Here is a 21225-nt window from a genome sequence, read left to right as displayed (position 1 = left end):
GGAAGCATGTATGAAGCACATGTGTTTGCTACTCAGGAAGTGGAGCATCTCTGTGGTCTCTCAGAATAGGTGTAGCAGCCCAGCGAGAATATATCTAAGTACAAGGACTATGGGGTAAAAAAGGGCAGAGTTTGGGGGGAAGAACTATAGAGATATACTGCTACACATAGAGAAAGTTCCAGAAATTTGTATAAATTTTTGACTTAATATCAAAACACCAATATCTAAAGACCCCATGAGATCAATCAAAATGATTAAGATTGGCAGAAGAGGCATAGGTTTCTGGGATTGTTGGTCCACCAGGCTTCCTTTTTTCCGACATCTTAGTGAGGCTGCAGTGGTCCACACTCCTTTGAGTTTCGCCATGCCGTCCAAAGACGACAAGAAGAAGAAAGATGACAGAAAGTCGGCCAAAAAAGACAAAGACCCAGTAAATATATCTGGTGTCAAGGCCAAAAAGAAGAAATGGTCCAAAGGCAAAGTTCTGGACAAGGGGAACAATCTCATCCTGTTTGACAAACCTACATACGACAAACTCTGCAAGGAAGTTCCCAACTACAAGCTTATTACTCCAGCTGTGGTCTCTGAGAGACTGAAGACTCGAGGTTCCTTGGCCAGGGCAGCCCTTCGGGAGCTGCGTAGTAAAGGACTTATCAAGCTGGTTTCGAAGCACAGAGCCCAAGGAATTTACACCAGAAATATAAAGGGTTGGAGACGCCCTAGCAGCTGGTGACGATGCATGAACAGGTTCAATCAGCTGGACATTTGGGAAAATAAAATTTTATTGAATCAAAAAAAAAAAAAGATTGGCAGAGGAATATAGTGGTAGAAAACTTGCCTACCACACACAAAGTCCATGCTTTGTTCACATTCATGCACATACATGTACACATGAATGTGCTCATAGAAACATGCACTGAAATTTTAATACTCCCAGAGTTCCCATAGGTTCTGACTGACAAGCCTTGGCAGAGAGATCATGTGGACCATGTTGGGCATTTACCATTAATCACGGAGGCTCACAATATAGACTGCTCTACCTTGACCTAGTAATGCATGAAAATGAACCTCCACAGGACCAAACTGATTCACAGAAATGTAACTCCAACAAAACAAAACTCTGCTTTCCCCTAAAAAGAACAACAAATCCTATGTATGCAACAAAGTACCTTCAAAGAATTATGAACTCCTGCCTGCACTCCCTGCACTGTGAAACAACAAGGAGGTGACCCACGAACTCAGTCAGTTGACATTAAATGTTCCAACTTATGTCAGGGTGGGTTGGCCAAAGCTGAAAACATATCTGAGAAATAATGACCCATGTCATTATTGATACAAACCTACACAAGTCAAGAAACCTAAAGAACTCTGGCAGGATAAACACAGACATGCACACACAAGGAATGCCAGAGTCAAATTTATGAAACACTGCAAACAGGGAAACGAAGACTTTAAAACTATTCCTCAGGACAGAATTACTGCTTTCTCTAAGCAGTATGTTGACTGTGTGAACTCTGTTACTCAAAACACCTTTGCAGACTTTTCCCTGCCTAGGAGGGACATTCCCAATGCCCTGCAGCCTTGGCAGGTGCAATTTGAGGCGCTGGTCTCCAGTGTGGTCATTTTCCTGTGTGCATCCTGTGTCGCTCCAAAAGCCAGGTTACTCAGTGTTGTGCCAAGGCTGTCTCGTATTGCTTCTAGTTCCAAACCTTTCCCTTACATGATTGAAACTACCCTACTTCTCTCCCTTCCAAAATGCAGATCATCTAGGAAATACAAGTCAGGTGTTAACTCGATCTGTCAAGTTCTTTCTTTGACAGTTTAATACTTGTATCTAGTACCTCCTGTTTACCACCTCCAGCCTACTCTCAAGTCTCCCGCTGTCCACTATCAACCCTCACCCTTCCCCTCTGCCTTCCCCTTTCCCACATCATGACTTTTGCTTTTGTTTGTGACCAGTGGATTGGGATCATTCGTTGTCAGTTAGGAAACCTTAATCCTCCCCCCATCAGATCATCCTCCCTTGCTAAAACCTCTAGAGCATGCAGAACACCTCTCCTGTCACCCCAAACCTCCAGAACACAAGGAATACCCCTCTTGGCACCCAGGCCCTCCTGCTGAGTACACCTTCTATGCAGATGCTTGCTGCTTTTCTTTTCTTTTCTTGTTTGAGAATTTCATGCATGAGAATTGAAATTACATAATTTCCCTCCTCCTTCTAACTCCTCCCGTGCCCCTACTCTTCTCAAATCCATGGACTCTTCTATTTTCAGTCTATTATTGTTATCATCATTATAATTAAGCTGCTGAGTTAATTCAGTATTGCTTATAGGTATACATGCTGAGGGCTGACCACCTAGGATTGGATAACCTATCAGCAGCCACTAATTGCCTGGAGCTCTTCACCAAGGAGTGGGGTCACATGAAATCCCCACCCTATTCACAAAGGCATGTCAGCAAGTGGAGGTGTTTCTTCAGGTCTTGTTTAGGTAACTATATTGTGGAGATTTCATGAGTCCAGCTTACCCGTCATATACAGGGAATATACATATACAACAAGTAAGAGAAAGGAAAGAGAAGAAAAAACAGAAGAGGAAAGGGAAGGTAAGAAAAAAACACTTCTGGTTACTCAGAAAGGAAAGAGAAAGAAAAAAAAACAGAAGAGGAAGGGGAAGGAAAGAAAAAGCTATTTCTAGTGACTTGTGGAAAGAATGTATAGCTGTTATCTTTCTCTATAAGACCATGCAACATCCATCTGGTACATCACGATGTGCTTGCTTCCCTGGGCCATGTCTACTTATTTTTATGAATTGGTATGATTTAGAAACACAGCTGCAGAGAGGTTTAAACCTGAACTCCAGCACCCACCCACAAGCACACACATCCCCAGTCGCTTCCCTCACCCCTCCTGGCCCACTCCTTACCTCCACTTCCCACAGGGCTTTGGAACTGGTGGCTGAGGTGGCTGACTGTCTGCCGGTTGTTCTCAGGAAGACATGCTGCTTCTTCCGGTGCTCATCGCAGGTGAGAAACTTCTCCTGCTCAGCATGGAAGAGCCTCACCACATCACCCTGTACATCAACACAAGATGGAAGGAAGCGGGGAAATGGGTTTGGAAACAGCCGACTGCTACTCTGCGGAGAGCACCATGCCATGAAGAGCCCCACTTACGCCTTTGAGAATGTCATCTTTGTTATCACTCCATTTCATGAAGAGCACTATTTTCCAGCTTGTATTGCAGTTGACGGAGTTGACCTAAAAAACAAATCAAAGTTAACTTCCACCATAGCTCCTAGAATAACTCTGTCCTACAGTCCCAAAGTTCCTCACTTTAGCCAGGAAGGCCAGCTGGGCTTCAGTACAAACATCTTGCTATATATAGTTCAGAGGGCTATAATGTCCCCTGCGTGTTCGTGTGTCTGAATGTAGGGTCCCCAGCTGGTGGAGCTGTTTTGGCAGACTCTCGAACCTTTAAGAGGAGGGACCTAGCTGCAGGAAGTTGGTCTCTAGAACAGAAGGCCTGGAGGTGGGTAGCCTGGCCTGGCTTCCTGTCCTCTCTCTCTGCTTCCTGTTCTATGGAGGTGCGTACAGCCTAACAGTTCAAGCTGTTCCACTCCCATCCCCGTTTCCCCAACATGTATCTTAACCATAATAAACCTTAAATGATTTTTTTTTCAGGGACTTTGTCATGGCGATGATAAAAGTGCCTAACACATCCTGAAGAAAGAACCTGAAAAGGCACTTGGGGAGGAAGAAATGTTGGCTAACGAATGGTTCACTTGTACCTGTCAGTACACATGCGCCAAATCTGACCTGACACTCCAAGCCCTGGTTTCATCCTGTCCCTTTTGGAATGCTATGTTTCTTTCCTCTAAGTCTCTGGTTCTATAGCCACAAATGTAAAGTCCAAATGAAATAAAGTACTTTATAAAATAGAATGAGATACTGATGCAAGAATTAGTCCAGCGCATACATTTGAAAACGACAATGGTCATCATTAACAGCAAGAGCCCTTATCAGTACAACTACTATTTCCAGGCGCCACCTCACGTTCTCCTCAAGAGCACCCTATGAAACTAGACCCTCCTTTCAGACTGGGAGTTGAGGCACAGAGATATTAAATAAGTCATTTGCATTTCCAGAGCTCAAGGACCATAGTTTGAGATATGAATTCACATCTTTCACAATCCAAAGCTCACATCCTCTCCATGAGACAGACAACATAGCATAAGAGATTTAGAATCCTGTGTCTGTAACTGCCCAGTGAGACACAGTGAGATTGGCAGATGTTCAGCTGAAAATATGATACTGTAGCAAGGCTACACATAATCTGTAATGTAGCCTCCTGAGAATTACAATAAGACACTTTCCTTAGGGAGTCAAATTGAAAAAAAAAAAAAATGTGTTCCTCCAGCTAGGAAAAACAAAATGGTGAAAGTAGCATTTTCAGGCTTAACCAATTAGAGAATGATTCTTCAGTGATGCAACGTTTATCAAGCTCACAACCCATGCACAGACCTATAAAACCTCATGCCAGCCACCTGTGGGCCTTGGGCTCCTCTCCTGAAGAACTGACACCATCCTGAATTACTGTTAAAGTCACATACAACACACACACACACTTCCCCACAAGACCTGCTTCTGTGGTGCAACCATCACCCATATCCTGGGTCTTCAAATTTTTTGAATGTCCTTACCTCATTGCAGCCTGGGTTATCCACCAGTTGATGACTGCTGGCATGTAGAGGCTGGCCAGCATTGACAGGGTTCAAAACTACCTTGTCACCTATGACCACCTGGAAAGGAAGGAACAACACAGCTTTTTAGGAGGCAGACTAGGGCCTGTACAGGTACAGTCCCCTGGTTCCGGGAGGCCCATCAGAGCACGTGTAGCCTTTTAAAGCTTAACCTGTGTAGGCATGGTTTGTGTTCTGGAAGAAGGCTGAGGCTGGATTGCAGTGCACAACTGTTGCTGGTTATATTTTGATACTTTGTGAGTTGATCCAGAGCACTAAGAAAAAGGCTTTTGTTTTGTTTTGTTTTGTTTTGGTATTCAGTTGAGATACTTGTATAAATAAGCTCAACTCAATTTGGGGGAAAGTAAGTTGTCTTTGAGTTGTCTTTGTGTTTGAAAGAATGAAACCATAGTAAAGTTTCTAAAGCATTGATCTTCAAAATTGTGACTATAACAGAAGGAAATCAATTTTCTATATTAGATTACCATATTAAATTACTGTGTGTGTGTGTGTGTGTGTGTATGTATGTATGTATGTATGTATGTATGTATGTCAATAGAGAGCTTTTACATTTTAAGGTTTATTTTTATATTGTGAGTATGTATGAGTGCCCTCTTTCTCTGTATGTACACCATGTGTATTCTGAAGTTCCTGTGGAGGCCAGAAGAGGGCTTCAGATTCTCTGCAACTGAAATTATAGGCAATTCCAGACTGCTGAGCCATCTCTCCAGCCCCCAGCAATAGACAGCTGAATCCAATAGTGTATAACTAAACAAATGTGTCTGTCCAGAAACCCATACCTACCCTTATGTGTAACACAGCCTGATACTTTATATTCTACTCAATGATTTAAATTGACACCCTTAAACTACTGAAGTATGAATGAGTCAATCACTACAGATGAGAAAAACTATTTTTTAAAAGATAACTATTCATAGTATAGTCTCAACTAAGTCATAGATTACAGATTAAATGACAGAAAAGGAAAGATTTACTAAAAACAAAACTTGGAACCAGGCACATTGGTATTGGTATGTGTGCATGCGTGCGCGTGTGTGTTGTATAATGTACGTGTATGTTGTATGTTTGTGATGTGCATGTGGAGGCTAGAGGAGGATGTAGAACAACCTGTATCATTCTCTACCTTATGTGTCTGAGACAGGTTCTCTCAGCATACCTGAGGTCTCCTACTCAGCAAGACCGGCTGGCTAGTGGTTTCCAGGATTATCTGCCTATTCTGTTCTCCCAATGCTTGGGGTAAAGTCATACACAGGCACGCCTGGCTTTTATGTGAACACTGGGGATTTGAACTCAGGTCCTCAGACTTGCACAGCAAGCTATCTCCTCAGCCCTGCATTTGCTTTTAATGGTGTAAGCAGAAGGAAAGGAAGCAAAAGAAATGTTTGTCTTCCTATGAGGTAAAACTTGCGTATTTTGAGAATGATACATTTTGGAAAAATATATGACTAAATTTTCTATAATATGGCATTACTTAAATAGATAGATAAATAAATAAATAAATAAATCAGTCAATACCTAGTTTTAAGTAAAGTGTAAGTATTTCCAGAACATTTCATGCTGCTTAAGGTGCCAATTTCCTTTTAGATTTTTTTTTTAAAGCATCTATTTTAGAACCTTAACAAGGTCAAGTACATAGCTGATAGCATTTAAACATATTCACCGTTAAGTATGTGCCCACGTAATGACTGACTAATTTAACTTACAAATATCAGAAGTGTTCTCAGTTGCCTTGATAAAGGGGTTCCTGTGGCTCTGTATTGTCTAGAGTCCCAGGCCAGGGGCTTTGTGCAGTTGCAGGAGGGGATGGAAACACTGCCTGCCACTGACACAGGAAGCACAGGGTGAACACAATCCCATTCCCTACTAAGGCTGTTTCTTTTCCACTTTCCATCCATCAGTATTTCCAAAATAGCTGAACATTTCTGTTGCACTCATGGAAATGGAATGGCAAGGGATCTTTAACCAGGATAATTCGGGATGGATGTTTTCATGGTAAAATTACCAAGGTAATAGGATTTTTTTCAGAGGCCCAGTAGGAAAAACATAGCGACTGTATTTAGGTCACACTTCACTCCTCATTTCCTTGTTTCCCAAACACTTGTTTCCATGGAGATCTGATCTCTTCATATGCCTGTGGCTTCAATTCTAAACCTTTCCTAGTTGAGTCCCCAGCACAGTGGCGGCTGGAAGCGTGGTGTGGAGTGCTTTCCAGGGGAAGCCCCACTTACACTGTCTCCGATGGAGCGTAGCTTGTAGAATGGCTGAATGTAAAACCAGGAACCTTCATTTCCAGCCTCGTCCAACGTTACCCTCATGGCGTTCTTCTCTAGCAGGGCTGGAAGCCTCTTATTCACAGTTAGGTATTTATTGCTTTTCAAATGCAGGAGCTAAAAATCCACCAAGAGAATGAGATATGAGTGGGCCTGTGAATTCTCTGCCATAGCACTCTTCGTCAAGTAAATTTTCTAACAGATATTCCTCCCACCACTGAGCTGCTGAGAAGCAGGAGAAACACAAAGTGTCCAATGCTGGAAACAAAAAGGAAAGGGACAGTGAACCGAGGCAGAGAAGAGGGCTGGGGAGAAGGAAAAATTGTTTTTTTTTTTTCCACCAACATGGCCTTGAGCAAGAGAGATACTGCAGAAGGCAAGTATTCCATCATCTTAAGTCTGCTAGAGAGGTATGGCATCACCCTGTGGATAGGGGCTAAGGAACTGTAGTCAAACTAGGCACTGATACCAGTTGGGAATGAAGGAAGGGAGTCACTAAGTGCAAATCTGATTTAAAAGGCAGTTCCATCAGAGGACTATCATTCTCTGTGAAGGACACCCTGTGCATCTGCCTTCACTGACTGCTTCATTCTTCACACTAAAATGCTGATTACATGAAGCATGGAGGAGGGAAGATGTTTGTCTAACAATCTGGGAACAATAAGCATTATCAAGGTCTCCCATGTTGATGTGTAAAAGAAAAACACAAACTCAAGATTTCTCAGTCCCTAGAGGATAAGGCCAGCATGTGACTCCATTGCTGTTGTCACATCTCTTGCTCACATGATAACACAAGAACACCCTTATGAGGCCCTACTGGATCTACTGATAGGACTGCCGAGAGTGGAGGAATAACCTGTATAGTTTGTGAATTCTGGATGGCCTATGGCCAAGATAAACAGGAGACAATTATGTCCTGCCAGGTCCTTGATGATCCTCGGTGAATGGCCTCTGATCCTCCACATACTGGCTCGCCTTCCCACAGGTGAGTTCCAAAGCTCAAGACCAGAAATAAAATTGAGATTGCTTAAACCCATCCTAAAAGCAGATACCACGTCAACTGGTTTGGCATGTCTTTCCTGAAACCTCACAGGACTGGAATGTATTAGCAGTCAGTACCCTCTATGTACTTCTTTATTCCTCAGTTGCAGCCAGTTCTCCAGTCTAACCAACCTGAATACCTTCTACTCTGAGCCTCAGAGTACTGGCCTTGCTTGATAACAGGATGGAACATCAAAAGGACATGTGGGATTGATAATCTAATATTCCAATAGTTTTTGAGAGGTATGAATAAGGCCTAACCTAAGTAAGCATTTAATCAAAAAGCATTAGCCAGGAATGGTGGCCCTCATACCTACAATCTTAGCACTCAGGAAGCCAAAGCAGGAAGAAGATCCAAAGCTAGCCTGGGATATACAGTAAAATCAAGGCAAGCCTGAGCTATACAGTAAGATCAAGGCAAACCTGGGCAACTTAGCAAGACTCTATCTAGTTAACTTTTACATGCCCTACTTAAAAAAAGAAAATACAGAAAGTTATTTTTACACATTTTTAATAGTTTTTTCCATATTTATGGTTAGCACTGTTTTACACCCAATAACAATAAAAACAGAAAGAAATTCATTCCTAATTAGTAGTTTACAAGGTTAGCAGCACCTTCTGAGAAAGACTTGTGGAAGCCCTTGTTTTAACTGTGTTATCTCTACAGCAGGTTCAAGGGTACAGAAGATAACAGGTAAAGCAAACAGCTCTATAATATGAGAGTTGTGAAATACTTTTGATTAATAAAAAATTATTTAAAAGGATACATATAATTAAAGTTTTGTGAAGGTGCCTGAGCCTTTACATGCCCATAATCCCAATGCTTATAGAGTAGAGGTAAATTGATCAAGAATTGAAAGTCAACTCAGTCACATGGTGAGCATAGGGCCAGTTTGGGCTGCATGAAACCTTGTACATATGTAGGTACGTACACACATACATACATACATACATACATACATACATACTGCACAGAACTGTTTTGATTTTCACTGGACATGTATACATACATACATACATACATACATACATACATACATACATACATCTGCGTATGCACACAACTGTTTTTATTTTCACTGGCAAACAGCTCCTAAACAAAAGCTAAAACATACAGAGCACTCAATTTTCACCGAACACGAGAACTCCCTAACATTGTATGTGATGCAAAACTATGACAAGTAGTGTCCTCTTCAGTCATCAAGGGTCCCCTCTAAACCACTGGCATGCAAGTAGTCAGCAACAGGCTAAGAAAGGAAATGCTCACACCATGAATGACCCAAGAGCATGACCAAGTGATAGAATAAGAAACACAAGGAGGTTGTGCTTTGGTTGTTTTCAATAAAGTGACTGTCATAGCCAAGGGAATGGAACCCATATCACCACGAGTATGCTTGCTCAGTTTGCTTGTTTGTTTTCTTTCTCACGTGTCAGCTCCAGAAGAAAAGAGCAGCTGCGCCTACCTGGATCACGTTGCCATACTGGATGACGGTCCCCAGCAATTTCCTGTTTTCTGTCTCATTCTGCTTCTTTTCCAAGTCTGCAGCATGCTGTAACATTGACAAAAAGAACCGGTCACAAAGAGCAAATGGTTTCATTCCTCAGCAGCAACCACAGTGATCGCACAGCAAGTGAATCCTTGGGTACAGCCTCAGGCACTGTAAAATGAGCCAGGAGCCTGTGAAGCTCAGCTAACTCAGCCTGGCCTATGTACTTGGACTCAGCTTTCAGGGCTTCGGGGGCTTCGTTAATATTGAGCTTGGAAGTCATGGGCACCTGCTTATAAGAAACTAGTCAAGAGCATATATATATTTTAACAATAGAGTGAGGCTAGAAAGGGTTCTGCATTCCTCTTGTGATTTGTAAATGTGCTTTAAAGCTTTGGAATAAAATAAAACCGAATTGAAAAGCCAATCTTGGGCAGCATGTGGTTTTGGAAACTTTAGTTTATAATGAAACATCTGTGAGCTTGTTTCCTTATTTGTAAAATCAAGATAAAAATGGTACCCATACCTCATATAAATCACCTTTCACAGTGGCTACTGATTGTACCACATGTGGCCTGTTATTCACTACTGTAAAAAATTCATCATAATTTATTTAATTTTCATTTGGTTCCTTGAAAGGAAGATGATAACCCCAATTTAAACATGCAACTATTATTTTCATACATTTACTAAGTGACAGAAGTAATCCTCAAAAATACATTTGGCTTAAATTCCGAATTTGTACAGTTACAAGTAAGGCTAAAGGGCATTCATTACCAGTCAAGCCTGGCACACTCGTGTGAAAGCCAAATAGAAGGTCCGAGAAGAGGCTGTTGGGGCCAACATTATGAAAAGTCATCTCTCATTCTTTTGTCCAAGCTGCATTAAACAAACTATCATATACATCACTGCATGCCAACGGGAAACTCCTAACATTATGGACAATAAGCAGACTGTCATTCAAGCCCATTACCCATCCTTAAAATGGATCAAAGAAAACAAAACAGGATAGAAATCACATACAGAATCTGATGGAAGGTAACAGCCCAATGACCAATAATGTAGGGAGGCTTCAGAACCATTTCTTTACCATGTTTGCTCCCTAGAGACTCACCCCTTCTCTTCAGGCAAGGTACTACCAGATGCCAATGGGTTCCCCGTCTCAGGTAACATACCTTCATTTTCACAGGACCTTTAGGGATATCATGTTGGAGTCCCTACACAGAAACTTTATCATCTGACCAGGTCACTATATGTTAGTAAAACTCAAGGGACCTCACAAGCATTAGCAAACTACCATAAATATGATAGAAGATGGATGATAGATATAAGCATTCAATAATTTTTCATTTTAATTAATTTTTATTTACTTATTTAGTGCTAGGGATAAAACCCAGGGCCTCATACATGATAGGCAAATGCTTCTACTTCTGAGTTACCACATCTCCAATCTTTCAATAAAATAATTGTGCTGGCTTGAATAGGAATGACCTCCATAGACTGTTTGGACATTCAGGAGTGGCACTACTAGACCCAGGTTAGGAGGTGTGGCCTTCTTGGAGTAGTTGTGGCCTGGTATGAGAAAGTACATCACTGGGGGAGTGGGCTTTGGGTTTTCAAGGGCCCAAGCCAGGACCACTGTCTCTGTTTCTCTATCTCTGTCTCTCTACCTGCAATCCATTTGTAGAACTTCTCCAGTATGATGTCTACCTGTGTGCCACCATGTTTCCTGAAATGATATTTGACTAAACCTATGAACTATAAGTAAGCCCCAGCTAACTGGTTTATTTTATAAGATTTGCTGCAGTCATGGTGTCTCTTCAAAGACTAAGACTTCACATGACTAAGATAATAATTCAATCTTTATTATTAGGGACAAGATTCTAAAAACTAAGAAAAGTCTTGAAGATAATTTTAAAACAAGACTTAGGTGGGCTGAGCCAAAATCTTAACCATTCCTTCAAGTTCACGGTCTTCCCTAGCTCTACCTGTGGTGCATGTGATTTAGAAAGGCAAGATTTGGGGAAAATTGCAGGAAGCAATCCCAATTCACAAGCAGGACAACCTGCTGGGAGATAATGACCTGCCTGTCGGGGAATCCCTGCAAGGTAACCATGTGTGTACCAGCAATAACAAAGAGGGATCTGTTCAGCCATTTCTCTCCCTCTCTTTTCGAATTATATATCAGTCTTCTACTCTAATACAAGGATAAAGCCACAGAACTCCAGTCATATCCAGACATGGTGCCCTGCAGACAATACAAGCAGCACTCAGTATCCGTGATGACCTCTGTACAAAAGATCCCTCATTCTTTTGTCCGAGCTGTATTTAAAAAGCTAACATATATATCATAGCATGCCCGTCTTTCCCTCCCCATCCTTGTTCTCCCAATATCTACCCTAGATCCATACACCCGAGAGCTCTCTCTAGTCCCCACAGGTAGTTTCCCAAACAAACACTGGATTGGATTCATTTGGAATCAGAGTTTACACGACATACAGAGTGATTTGTTCTTTCTACTAAGCTGTTCTCAGCTAATAATGAGCAGAAATTCAAGAGGGTAAAAATGTCATAGTGAGAAAAATCAATAAATTAAGAAAAAATAAAATACACTGTCAAACAAAAAAAGCAAGTACAGCTTTTCTATGCCCAAAACATCGCACTGGTTAGATTCATGCTTACAGGATTCTTGAGTAGCACTTCTTGGCTTCACATGGTTTTAAGATGGAAATTTCTCATGAACCTTTTCTTAGTCCCAAAAAATTCCAAGAGCCTCAGTTAAGACCTAAGAGCCTAAAAATATTAAGTCCCTTGCTGGCCGGTCTTATGTCAGCTTGACACACGAACTAGAGTTATCTGAAAGGAGGGAGCCTCTACTGAGAACATGCCTCCATAAGATCCAGCTGTAAGAAAGCCAGGGAGGGCTCAGCCCACTGTGGGTGGTTCTATCCTTGGGCTGGTGGTCCTGGGTTCTACAAGAAAGTAGGTTCAGAAAACCAGGGGGAGCAAGCCAGTAAGCAGCACCCCTTCACGGCCTCTGCATCAGTTCCTGACTCCAGGTTCATGCCCTGCTTGAGTTCCTGTCCTGACTTCCATTGGTGGTGAACAGCAATATAGAAGTGTGAGCCAAACAAACCTGTTCCTCCCCAAGCTGTTTAGGTCATGGTATTTCATCACAACAGTAGAAACCCTAAGCCAGTTCCTACCTATGCTGAGTGGGCACGAGTCAGTGTCGAACTGATCATTCAAAAGACACCATTAGGTAACAGAAATTAATTACAAAGCAGTAGACCTGGAGAGCAAGGGCAATTGTCTAAAATAAAAGGAAACTAAACAGAAAGTAAATGGAGAATAGAAGCCAAAATTTGCCTTAAAGATGGCTGGAAGATCACAGTCAAAATTTTATCAAACTATGAGTTACATCTCTTTCATTTGTGCACACTGCATGCTGATGACAGTGCACGCCCATCAGTACTGAACAAACACAGAAAGCAGTAGCTTATGCACCATTCTGTGAGCTCGCTTCTACAGCCTCTTATCATATAAGGACAAAAGTCTCCAATTCGACCCTTACTAATAGCTTGAATATAAAATATGTTTGTTGAGTGCAGGGACTGGGAGATGCCTTAGTTGGTGAAGTGCTTGCCAGAGAGCATGAATCCTAGAGTGCTCAATCCCCAGGACCTACATAAAAAGCCAGGCAGGATAGCACAGGTTTGTAATTCCATTGCTGGATGTAGGGGAGGTAGAGACAGATCCCTTGTTTTATCTGGTCAAGCAAGACCACAGAAACGGAGAAACAAAGAAATGAAGAAATGAGGGAAGGAAGGAAAAAATGGAAGGAGGGAGGGAGGGGGGGAGGGAGGGAGGGAGGGAGGGAGGGAGGGAGGAAGGAAGGAAGGAAGGAAGGAAGGAAGGAAGGAAGGAAGGAAGGAAGGAAGCCAACACAATTCTGGCTTTAAATATCACCATCCAAGGTTAACTTGTAGCCTTTACACACATTCACACATCCACACACAATTACACATGTAAATGAATTTACATACCAGAACACATCCATACAGAAAATAAATAAAATTCATTCAAGTTCATGCACTGGTCCTTAAATAATTCTCCTTAAAAGACAAAACTTGGCTTATAAACAAAAAGTAGCCATCATGATTTTTAGGTTCAATAGGCAACATGATATGTAGATTAGGAAGTAGCAAAACTCAGATTGCACCTGGGCCCATAGAGGTTGCCCAATTCCTCGAAAGTAATGGGGTCAAGGTTTATTAAACCCTTTAAATACATTCATGAACATACTATAACACAGTCAACTGATTCAACCTTTCTAAGGATAATGGGGTGCAGGGTGGAACGTCTCTCATTGGAGGTAACTTTACGTGGTAATTTTATTTCTAGGAGTTGTTAAGTCTTTCTTAACCTCACAAAAGCACAAAGATATATACTGAATATATATATCAGAATCTTGACTAAGTCTTCCTTCCTCCCCTGCCCACAGGGAATGGTTATCTAAAATTTCAATTCTGTCCTACAACAAAGTAACCATGCAGCCATTAAAAGTGAACAGAAAACCTTCTGTGTACTCACAACAAAGTGAGAATGACAGAAACCTCACAGAAATTAGAGAAAATAGTATCTCTTCACCTAGAGTTTGAAAATCTCCCATGCAGGGAGCTGTGCACACAGACCATGAAGAGCAATGTCAGCCTTCATCAAGTCACATTCAGGATCCCCGGAGTTAACCAGCCTCACATTCTCTGTTCATATTTATTTTGGAATTCTTTTCCTTTAGCGCCCATTTGTGTGACTTCTGGAGCTACATCTTTTTTGTGTCTCTATGGGTGGCAGGTGGCTTGGACATTTTTTAAAGCCATGTAAATTTTTTATGCTTTCTTTAAAGATCTTGCCAAGACCAATACCTACTATTCATTTCCCTTAAACAGTGGGGTAGACACCATTATTTAGTTTCTAAGGACAAAGTATTCCATCCCACAGTTTCTGGGCTGCTGACATTACCATGTGCCCTAAACAAGATTAAGGTCAACTCTGATATAGTCACCTATTATTTTATTTCAGAAATAAAACAAGCATTATTAAATTGGTACTGAAGGTCATAAAGGTAAGGTCACTGAGCTCTCAATGACACAATAGCAAACTGAGTTAAAGATCCAAAAAAACAGCTACTCTTAGACTTGAAATAAACAATACAGACTTGTCATTCCTCTGCTTAGCTTAGGTCAAACAGCTTAATGACATGCTCAATTCTCAAAATCCAAACAGTGTGCACATCCATTTCAAGGTCATGGGCAAACTATCTCAGGAAACATTACTAGAACCTTTTTAATTAAGGTTGTGATATGAAGGTGAAGTTAACTCATTTGGCAGAGAGACTTCTGGGAAATTGGTACCTAAAGAGTCAAAACACAGATTCTATTGGAGAAGTGAGCACACAGTAAGCAGCCACTAGATGTCATTCTCCTTCAGAGGGCTGTGCAAATAAATTGCTTACCCCTGTCACAAGGACATTGAGTGGTCTAGACAACAAATTCCTTAAATGGCATTAATTAAAAATAACCTGACATCTGACTCTCGGGTGTTGCCCGGTAATTGACCAAAATAAAAATGAAAACCCACTAGAGACCAGCCCCCAGCCCCAGAAGGCAAGGAAGGTACCAACCAAAATACCACATTTTAATGACTGCAACCAAAAGGGGCAGAAGATTTTTGGGATAAAGAAGAGAAACTCCAACTAAGCAATAAAGTATAAGGCACACAAAGTCAAGGGCAGCCATCACTCAAGACCGCAAAGCCATGCCAGTCATCTCAGATCAGGGCAAGGAACTGGTTTCCTTTATACTTTCAAAACATAAATAGCATAAAGACATAATACAACTCCCACATTTTTCTGTCTCTTGTCTCTTAGTCTCTGTCTCACACACACACATACACACAGAAAGAGAGAGAGAAAGAGTCAAAAGTTCTTAATCACCTTTAAGAATATGTTTTAAAAAACAAAAATGGTGTATTTTGTTCATCCAGTTGCAAGATGGAGCATCAAAAGGAACTGATGGAAAAATACATAGATCACAGGTTGCAAATGACACTAAAGACTCACATCTGCCTTTAGCCCAGCCATTATTCTGAGTTGCTGTGGAGCGTATGCTGTAAGCCTTAACTAAATTAGCTGCCAGTGTAGTTTGAAAATCGAAGCATTACACCCAGAAGCATAGTTTTCTATCTTCACTTGTCAAGGCAGCAGCCATGGGCAGCTCTCAGTGCACCTTCCCACACAGCATAGCAGGGAGGTGGAGCTGCTCCCCTCCAGACCTTCACAAGCAGGAACCCCAAGAGCAGCCTGCTCTCTAGGTCCCCTTTATTCTTGTAAGCTCCCCGTTGGTCAAGAAGACTATGAGTCTGAACCCCTGTGGTAAGAAGCACAGGAGAAGAAAGATTTGAGATCTACTGCCAAGATCTCATTGAATGGGGTGATCTTCATACCAGAGATGCGAAAGCAAGACAACCAAAGAAACCTAGGGCATCCAAAAGGACAATGCCCCAGGCAACTGTACCCTAGGAGGAAGGAGAATTGAAAGACCTTCTCCCAACCCTTCAACCAGAAGCCCATGTTCCCATGGCTTGGGGGTGGGGGTGGGTGCTTCTGATTGGCACAATGATTGGAGAAGAAGGAGGAGGGGGAGGAGAAGGGGGGAGGAGGAGGAGGAAGAGGAGGAGGAGGAGGAGGAAGAGGAGGAGGAGTAGGAGGAGGAGGAGTGGACATTCAGTGGACAGGCTGGTCCCCATGAAATGCCTGGCTCAGTCCTGTGCAACAAACAGTCATTTAATCCCACACAACGTCATGGCTCTCTAGGCATTCACCTGAATTAAAATGCACCTGCAACTTTCAGAACCCAGGACCCTACTCCGTTTTGTACCTCAGGGAAGGGTATAATTCTGTGTACCTCACTAGTACTATCACCAATATGCTTTTACAAGTACTGCAGGTACTGTTGAGTGAAGCAAAGTGCACTGCATGTTCTTTGTAACAGTACCAGGAGCTTCTGGACTTCATGAAAGTCCTATAACAGACACCAGGCTCCCCACACCACAAGTACTACCTACCTGTGTCATTTAAGTCCCATAAGCCCTGATTCTCATCTCCCAGAGCAGCTATCACTACATGTTAACTTAAGTGTATAATTTATTACATAACTTATCATTTACCTTTCTTTCTCCTTTGTCATCTATTTAAAATCTGGTATCTGGGAACCCATTGCACATTTCTAAAACTGTACAGCATTTTCTATGAAGAGGTAGCAATGGGCCTGTGGAGGCTAAGCCAGATGTGATGAGTTCTGTACAAATGACATAATTCTCTCAGTCTTCATACAATCTCTACCCTCCAGGTCTTTGCTTCTATTCTTTCTTCTGCTCTGTAATTCTGGGAGATGCCTCAGACAGAGGCTTACATGTTACTTCCCTCTTCCTCCAGGAAGCTTTCCCTGACCACTGCACCACATTCTCTTACACAGTAAAGGGTAGGTTGTTATGTATTGCCTCTTTATTAACTGTAAGGTTCCATTATCTCTTTATTCTTACAGAAGCTAGGAAGCTTCTGGAAGGTTAAGGCACTGACACAATTCTACCTCTGGTTCTTAGTACAATACTCAGTCAGCCACGTTTTCTCAAGTGCCTCTTCTATTCTAGATACCATGAGAGAAGCTAGTAACAAGCGTACACAAGAGAGGCAATGCCCCATCCTTGTACAGCTGCCATTTTAACAAGTGACAAATAATTAAGGAACTTATTACACATAATTGCAGACTATAATCAGCACCAAGAAGAAAATAAACAGGAAGCTAAGGTGGAAAAAGCAGACAGTATCTCTACAAGGAGCGTGTAGGGAATACTCAGTTGAGAGGCCAGTGAAGCCCAGGAGAGGAATGCAAAGGTCTTAGCTGAATAAGGCTCTGGAAAAGGACAATCCAAAAAGGATGAGCTCTGAGTGTGAAGGTCATGTGTCTGGGATGCGTATGGGCTGCTCAATAAAATAAAGTGAATAAATCCTATTATGATAGGAAGGCTGGACAGTAGTAGCTCAAGAGAGAAAGAAGTTCAAAGCCCAGCACAGACAACCATACACAGAAGACAACGTCTGGAGCCGTGGGAGTGACTCTGTGTTTCACACTGGCCTCAGTAGGAGCTCGTAGAAGTTGAGAGCCTGTGCAATAGATCCTGCCTGGAACACAAAATCCTTATCATAGCATTACATGCTGAGGAAAGGAGCCCCCTCTCCGAACGTCAACCTCACCAAATACAGATGGTTATGATACTGACACACAGAGCAGGCTGAGCCCAGGGACTTTTTAACACTCCTCCAGGGCCAAGAGACCGTCTTCATGTTATGACCAAGCACCAAAAAGCACCATGTTTATGTGCTTCTCGGGCCTACTTCCCGAGTACCTAGGGTCTATGAATCCTGGTTCTAGACACGAGGGACTCAGCACGAACCCCAAGTGATACAAGCACCTTCTCTCATGCAATTTATATTCTAAGAAGACACACAAGTGACAGGAGAAAAACAAAACAGCATGAGGAACAGAGTATTCAGTAGTTCACCAATGTTACACTGGGTCTATGGCAGGAGCTCCCTTCTGGACATCTCTTAGAGCTTCTACACAGCTTAACCTCCAGGTACCAGGCAGCAGAAGAATTACCTCATAATTTTATAGGATGATCATCTCAGGGAGGCCCAGAGTCTTGCTGTGGTCACACAGGACATGAGCAGTTCTGGAAATACTTTTCTTGCATGCCAATTAATATGAGAAATCCAATGATAATGACCAAGATTTATTAAGGAATTGACAGAAGTTATTAATTACATGCCTGGTGGTGTTCATAAGACATAGTGTGATTCTCCCAATTTCCTTTTAAGGTGGACATGACCACTGCTTCCATGTTAGGTGCCCTTAGACAGAGCTGGATAATTTGATCAAGTTAACAGTCAATGAGTGGCAGAGCCAAGATTCAATTCTAGCCACCATTTTGCCTCAAGTCACCCCTGGAAAGTCAGGGGGGAAGGAGAAGTGCATCTCCCTGCAAAATATCTCAAGATGGCTGTAGTCCATTGTTCCTCAGAATTGTTTTAAGAAAACCAGGAGACTGGAGAGATTGCTCTGCACTTAAGAGTAATGGCTGCTCTCATTGAGGATCTGAGGTAGATTCCCAGCTCACAGTCATATGGTACTCCAGTTCCAAGGGATCCAAAGCCCTCTCCTGGTCACTGCACACACAAGGTGCACAAATGTATACACAGGCAAAACACTCCTACAATGATGACAACAACGAGATGATGATGATGGTGGTGGTGGTGGTGATGATGATGATGGTGAATTTTAAAAGCTAGCAGATAGTATCAGAGGCTGATATAACCAACCCTTTCCCACCTTCAGCCACTGTTCAGGTGACCACTCGGGACACCCGCCCCCATCACCAATATGCCACCTCCATACATACATGTAATTTGTTGAGCAGCACCGCATCTGTTGTGCTGTTGGCCCCGGGCTTAGCAGCTTTCCAGAACTGTTTCTGTGCGGAGTATCGATTCATAGGACATAGCTTAAAGAGGCAGTCTAGAAGGGAGACAAAAGGCAAAAGCCGTTACTGGGCAGGCATACATAGCCTGTGGGGAAAAAAAGGCTTTCCAGTTTTTATTAAGGTTTTACAATATGCTACATGTAAGTGTTGATACAAAAGCTGTCATGAAGTTTGGTCTTAAAATTTCATCATCACCATGTGAAGCTACAGATGAGGAAACTGAGGTTTACAGAAAGGTAATCAACTGTCACCAAGGCAGTTAATGGCAGAGCTGGAACCATGTGTCAAAATCCAGTGCTGTTAATCTTTCTCTATCATTACCAGTGTCCACTCACAGTAAATAACCCTAAGGCCAAAGATGCCCCACTGTATACAACAATGCAAGGATCTTTTGTCTTACTGATATTTTTAAATGTCAACTGATAGCCTATAAATAGCTTACTTGAAGGTACCTCCTAGAGTAAAGGTCTTTCCAGTGTCATCTGCATGATAACCCTCTGTTACACAAAAATTTCAAAATCAGCAAAATTTAGATTGAGACCAATAAATGTGCCCTTGTCCTTTGTGAGGAGCACATCCTAATTGCTTCCAGTTAATAATCCTGGGTTTCTGTGATTTTATTACACTGTCTTATACAGATGGACAAGAGGCTTCAGGATTTCTGCAGTGAAATAGACGCAGTGACTATAGCAGCTAAGCAACAGAGCAAACAAGGAAGAGGCAGACATGACTCTTACTCTTCCTGTCAGCCACTTCAAAGTCAAAAATAATGACCTGGTCAGCTCTCAGTCAAAGTCACCCAGAAGGTAAAAATCATAAAGTCACACCTGTAACATACTGTGTCCTAATGATGGATCTTACCCTAAAACAGTGGAAATGACCTGAGTGTGAAGTGTCAGAGACTAATTCACACTGAACATTTGGTCCTAGCAGGTGGCACTGTCATGGGGGTTCACAGAACCTGTGGACAAGGGGGCTATGTGTGGATGCAGACCACTAGGGATAGGCCCTTTACTGTTTTAGACTCATCCTGCTTCTTGACCAAATATACTACATCCTGTCTGCTGAGATGTGTATGGGATTTACCACAAGCCACAGCCACCTCAGCCCGGCCATCACGCCCTCCCTGACTGATGGGTACACACTCTTTGAAACCAAATACAAAATAAACTCTTTCCCCTCTTAAACAGTTTCTCTTGGGTATTCTGTTACAAAAACTAAAAGAGAAACTAAAACAAGCTCATGGAGTGTGGTAAGGTGTAAGACAACTATGTGACTGTTCCGATAAACCAGACACTACATTACTGTTTTATCCTCATCTTTCTATAGTTCTGCTATAGAAGAACACATACATCTAATTTTTTACATATACATTTATTTTGAGAGGGCTATATAAAAAAGTCCAAAGGGCTGGGGGTGGGATGTAGCTAAGTAGTAGAACATGCAAATGCTTAGCTTGACTAGCTACCCAGAATAACAACAACAAAAAATAAGAAATAATTTCCTTAGGAAAATAGTTTTTAAAACCAATACCCCTGAAACTCATTCTGACATACTGGATATTCAAATAGTATGATAGAGAAAGTCAAATTAATAAACTTAGAGCAAATGCCCAATTGGGAAAAACCACACCCTGAAAGTACATCAGAATCGATAAATCACCTATTCTTATCTGTTCATTGAGACAGACTCTCTCAGAAGACCTTCTCCAATGAATCCTACATATTACCTCACTCAAATAATTACCTCAAAGTGAGAACATTCATATACTGTCTTGCAGGGATCAAGTTAAGTCCTGGGTGAATGTGTATTGCTGACACAGGCACAGTTATGTCAAGAGTCAATGTCTCCCGCAAGGCTCAGAGAAGTGGAAACAGTTCATTTTGATCTGAGTGCGAATGTTGACAATGTATATAGACAATGTCCACAGCAGCTTCACTCATCCACAATGTCTACAGCCTCAAACCTGCTCCCCTGCAGAGACTATTCATGCTGAGATTAGCTATGCCTGCCTCCTCGGTTCTGCTGTATGCCGCCAGCCCTGCCTCCTCATTTATCTTTATGCAGTAA

At 42.0% G+C, this 21225-nt stretch overlaps 1 protein-coding gene and 1 pseudogene across 13 annotated transcripts in view; one reads left to right on the top strand and one right to left on the bottom strand.

Annotated features, from left to right (window-relative positions):
* The window catches only part of Itpr1 (inositol 1,4,5-trisphosphate receptor type 1), a 325637-nt gene that overhangs the window by 188309 nt on the left and 116103 nt on the right, over nt 1-21225 (bottom strand). For all 13 annotated transcript variants that reach the window (XM_028773069.1, XM_028773070.1, XM_028773072.1 and 10 more), the window contains exons 5-10: nt 19075-19190; nt 9532-9618; nt 6986-7144; nt 4698-4796; nt 3172-3255; nt 2925-3071 (exon numbers count right to left, since the gene is read on the bottom strand). In XM_028773069.1, coding sequence (XP_028628902.1) covers nt 2925-3071; nt 3172-3255; nt 4698-4796; nt 6986-7144; nt 9532-9618; nt 19075-19190 — 692 coding nt within the window. The remainder of the gene's footprint in view (nt 1-2924; nt 3072-3171; nt 3256-4697; nt 4797-6985; nt 7145-9531; nt 9619-19074; nt 19191-21225) is intronic.
* Nucleotides 365-733, top strand: LOC114625700 (annotated as a pseudogene).

Source organism: Grammomys surdaster, unplaced genomic scaffold (assembly GCF_004785775.1).
Source record: "Grammomys surdaster isolate TR1022 unplaced genomic scaffold, NIH_TR_1.0 220, whole genome shotgun sequence".
Classification (NCBI taxonomy): Eukaryota; Metazoa; Chordata; class Mammalia; order Rodentia; family Muridae; genus Grammomys; species Grammomys surdaster.
This window is presented reverse-complemented; position numbering and strand designations above follow the sequence as displayed.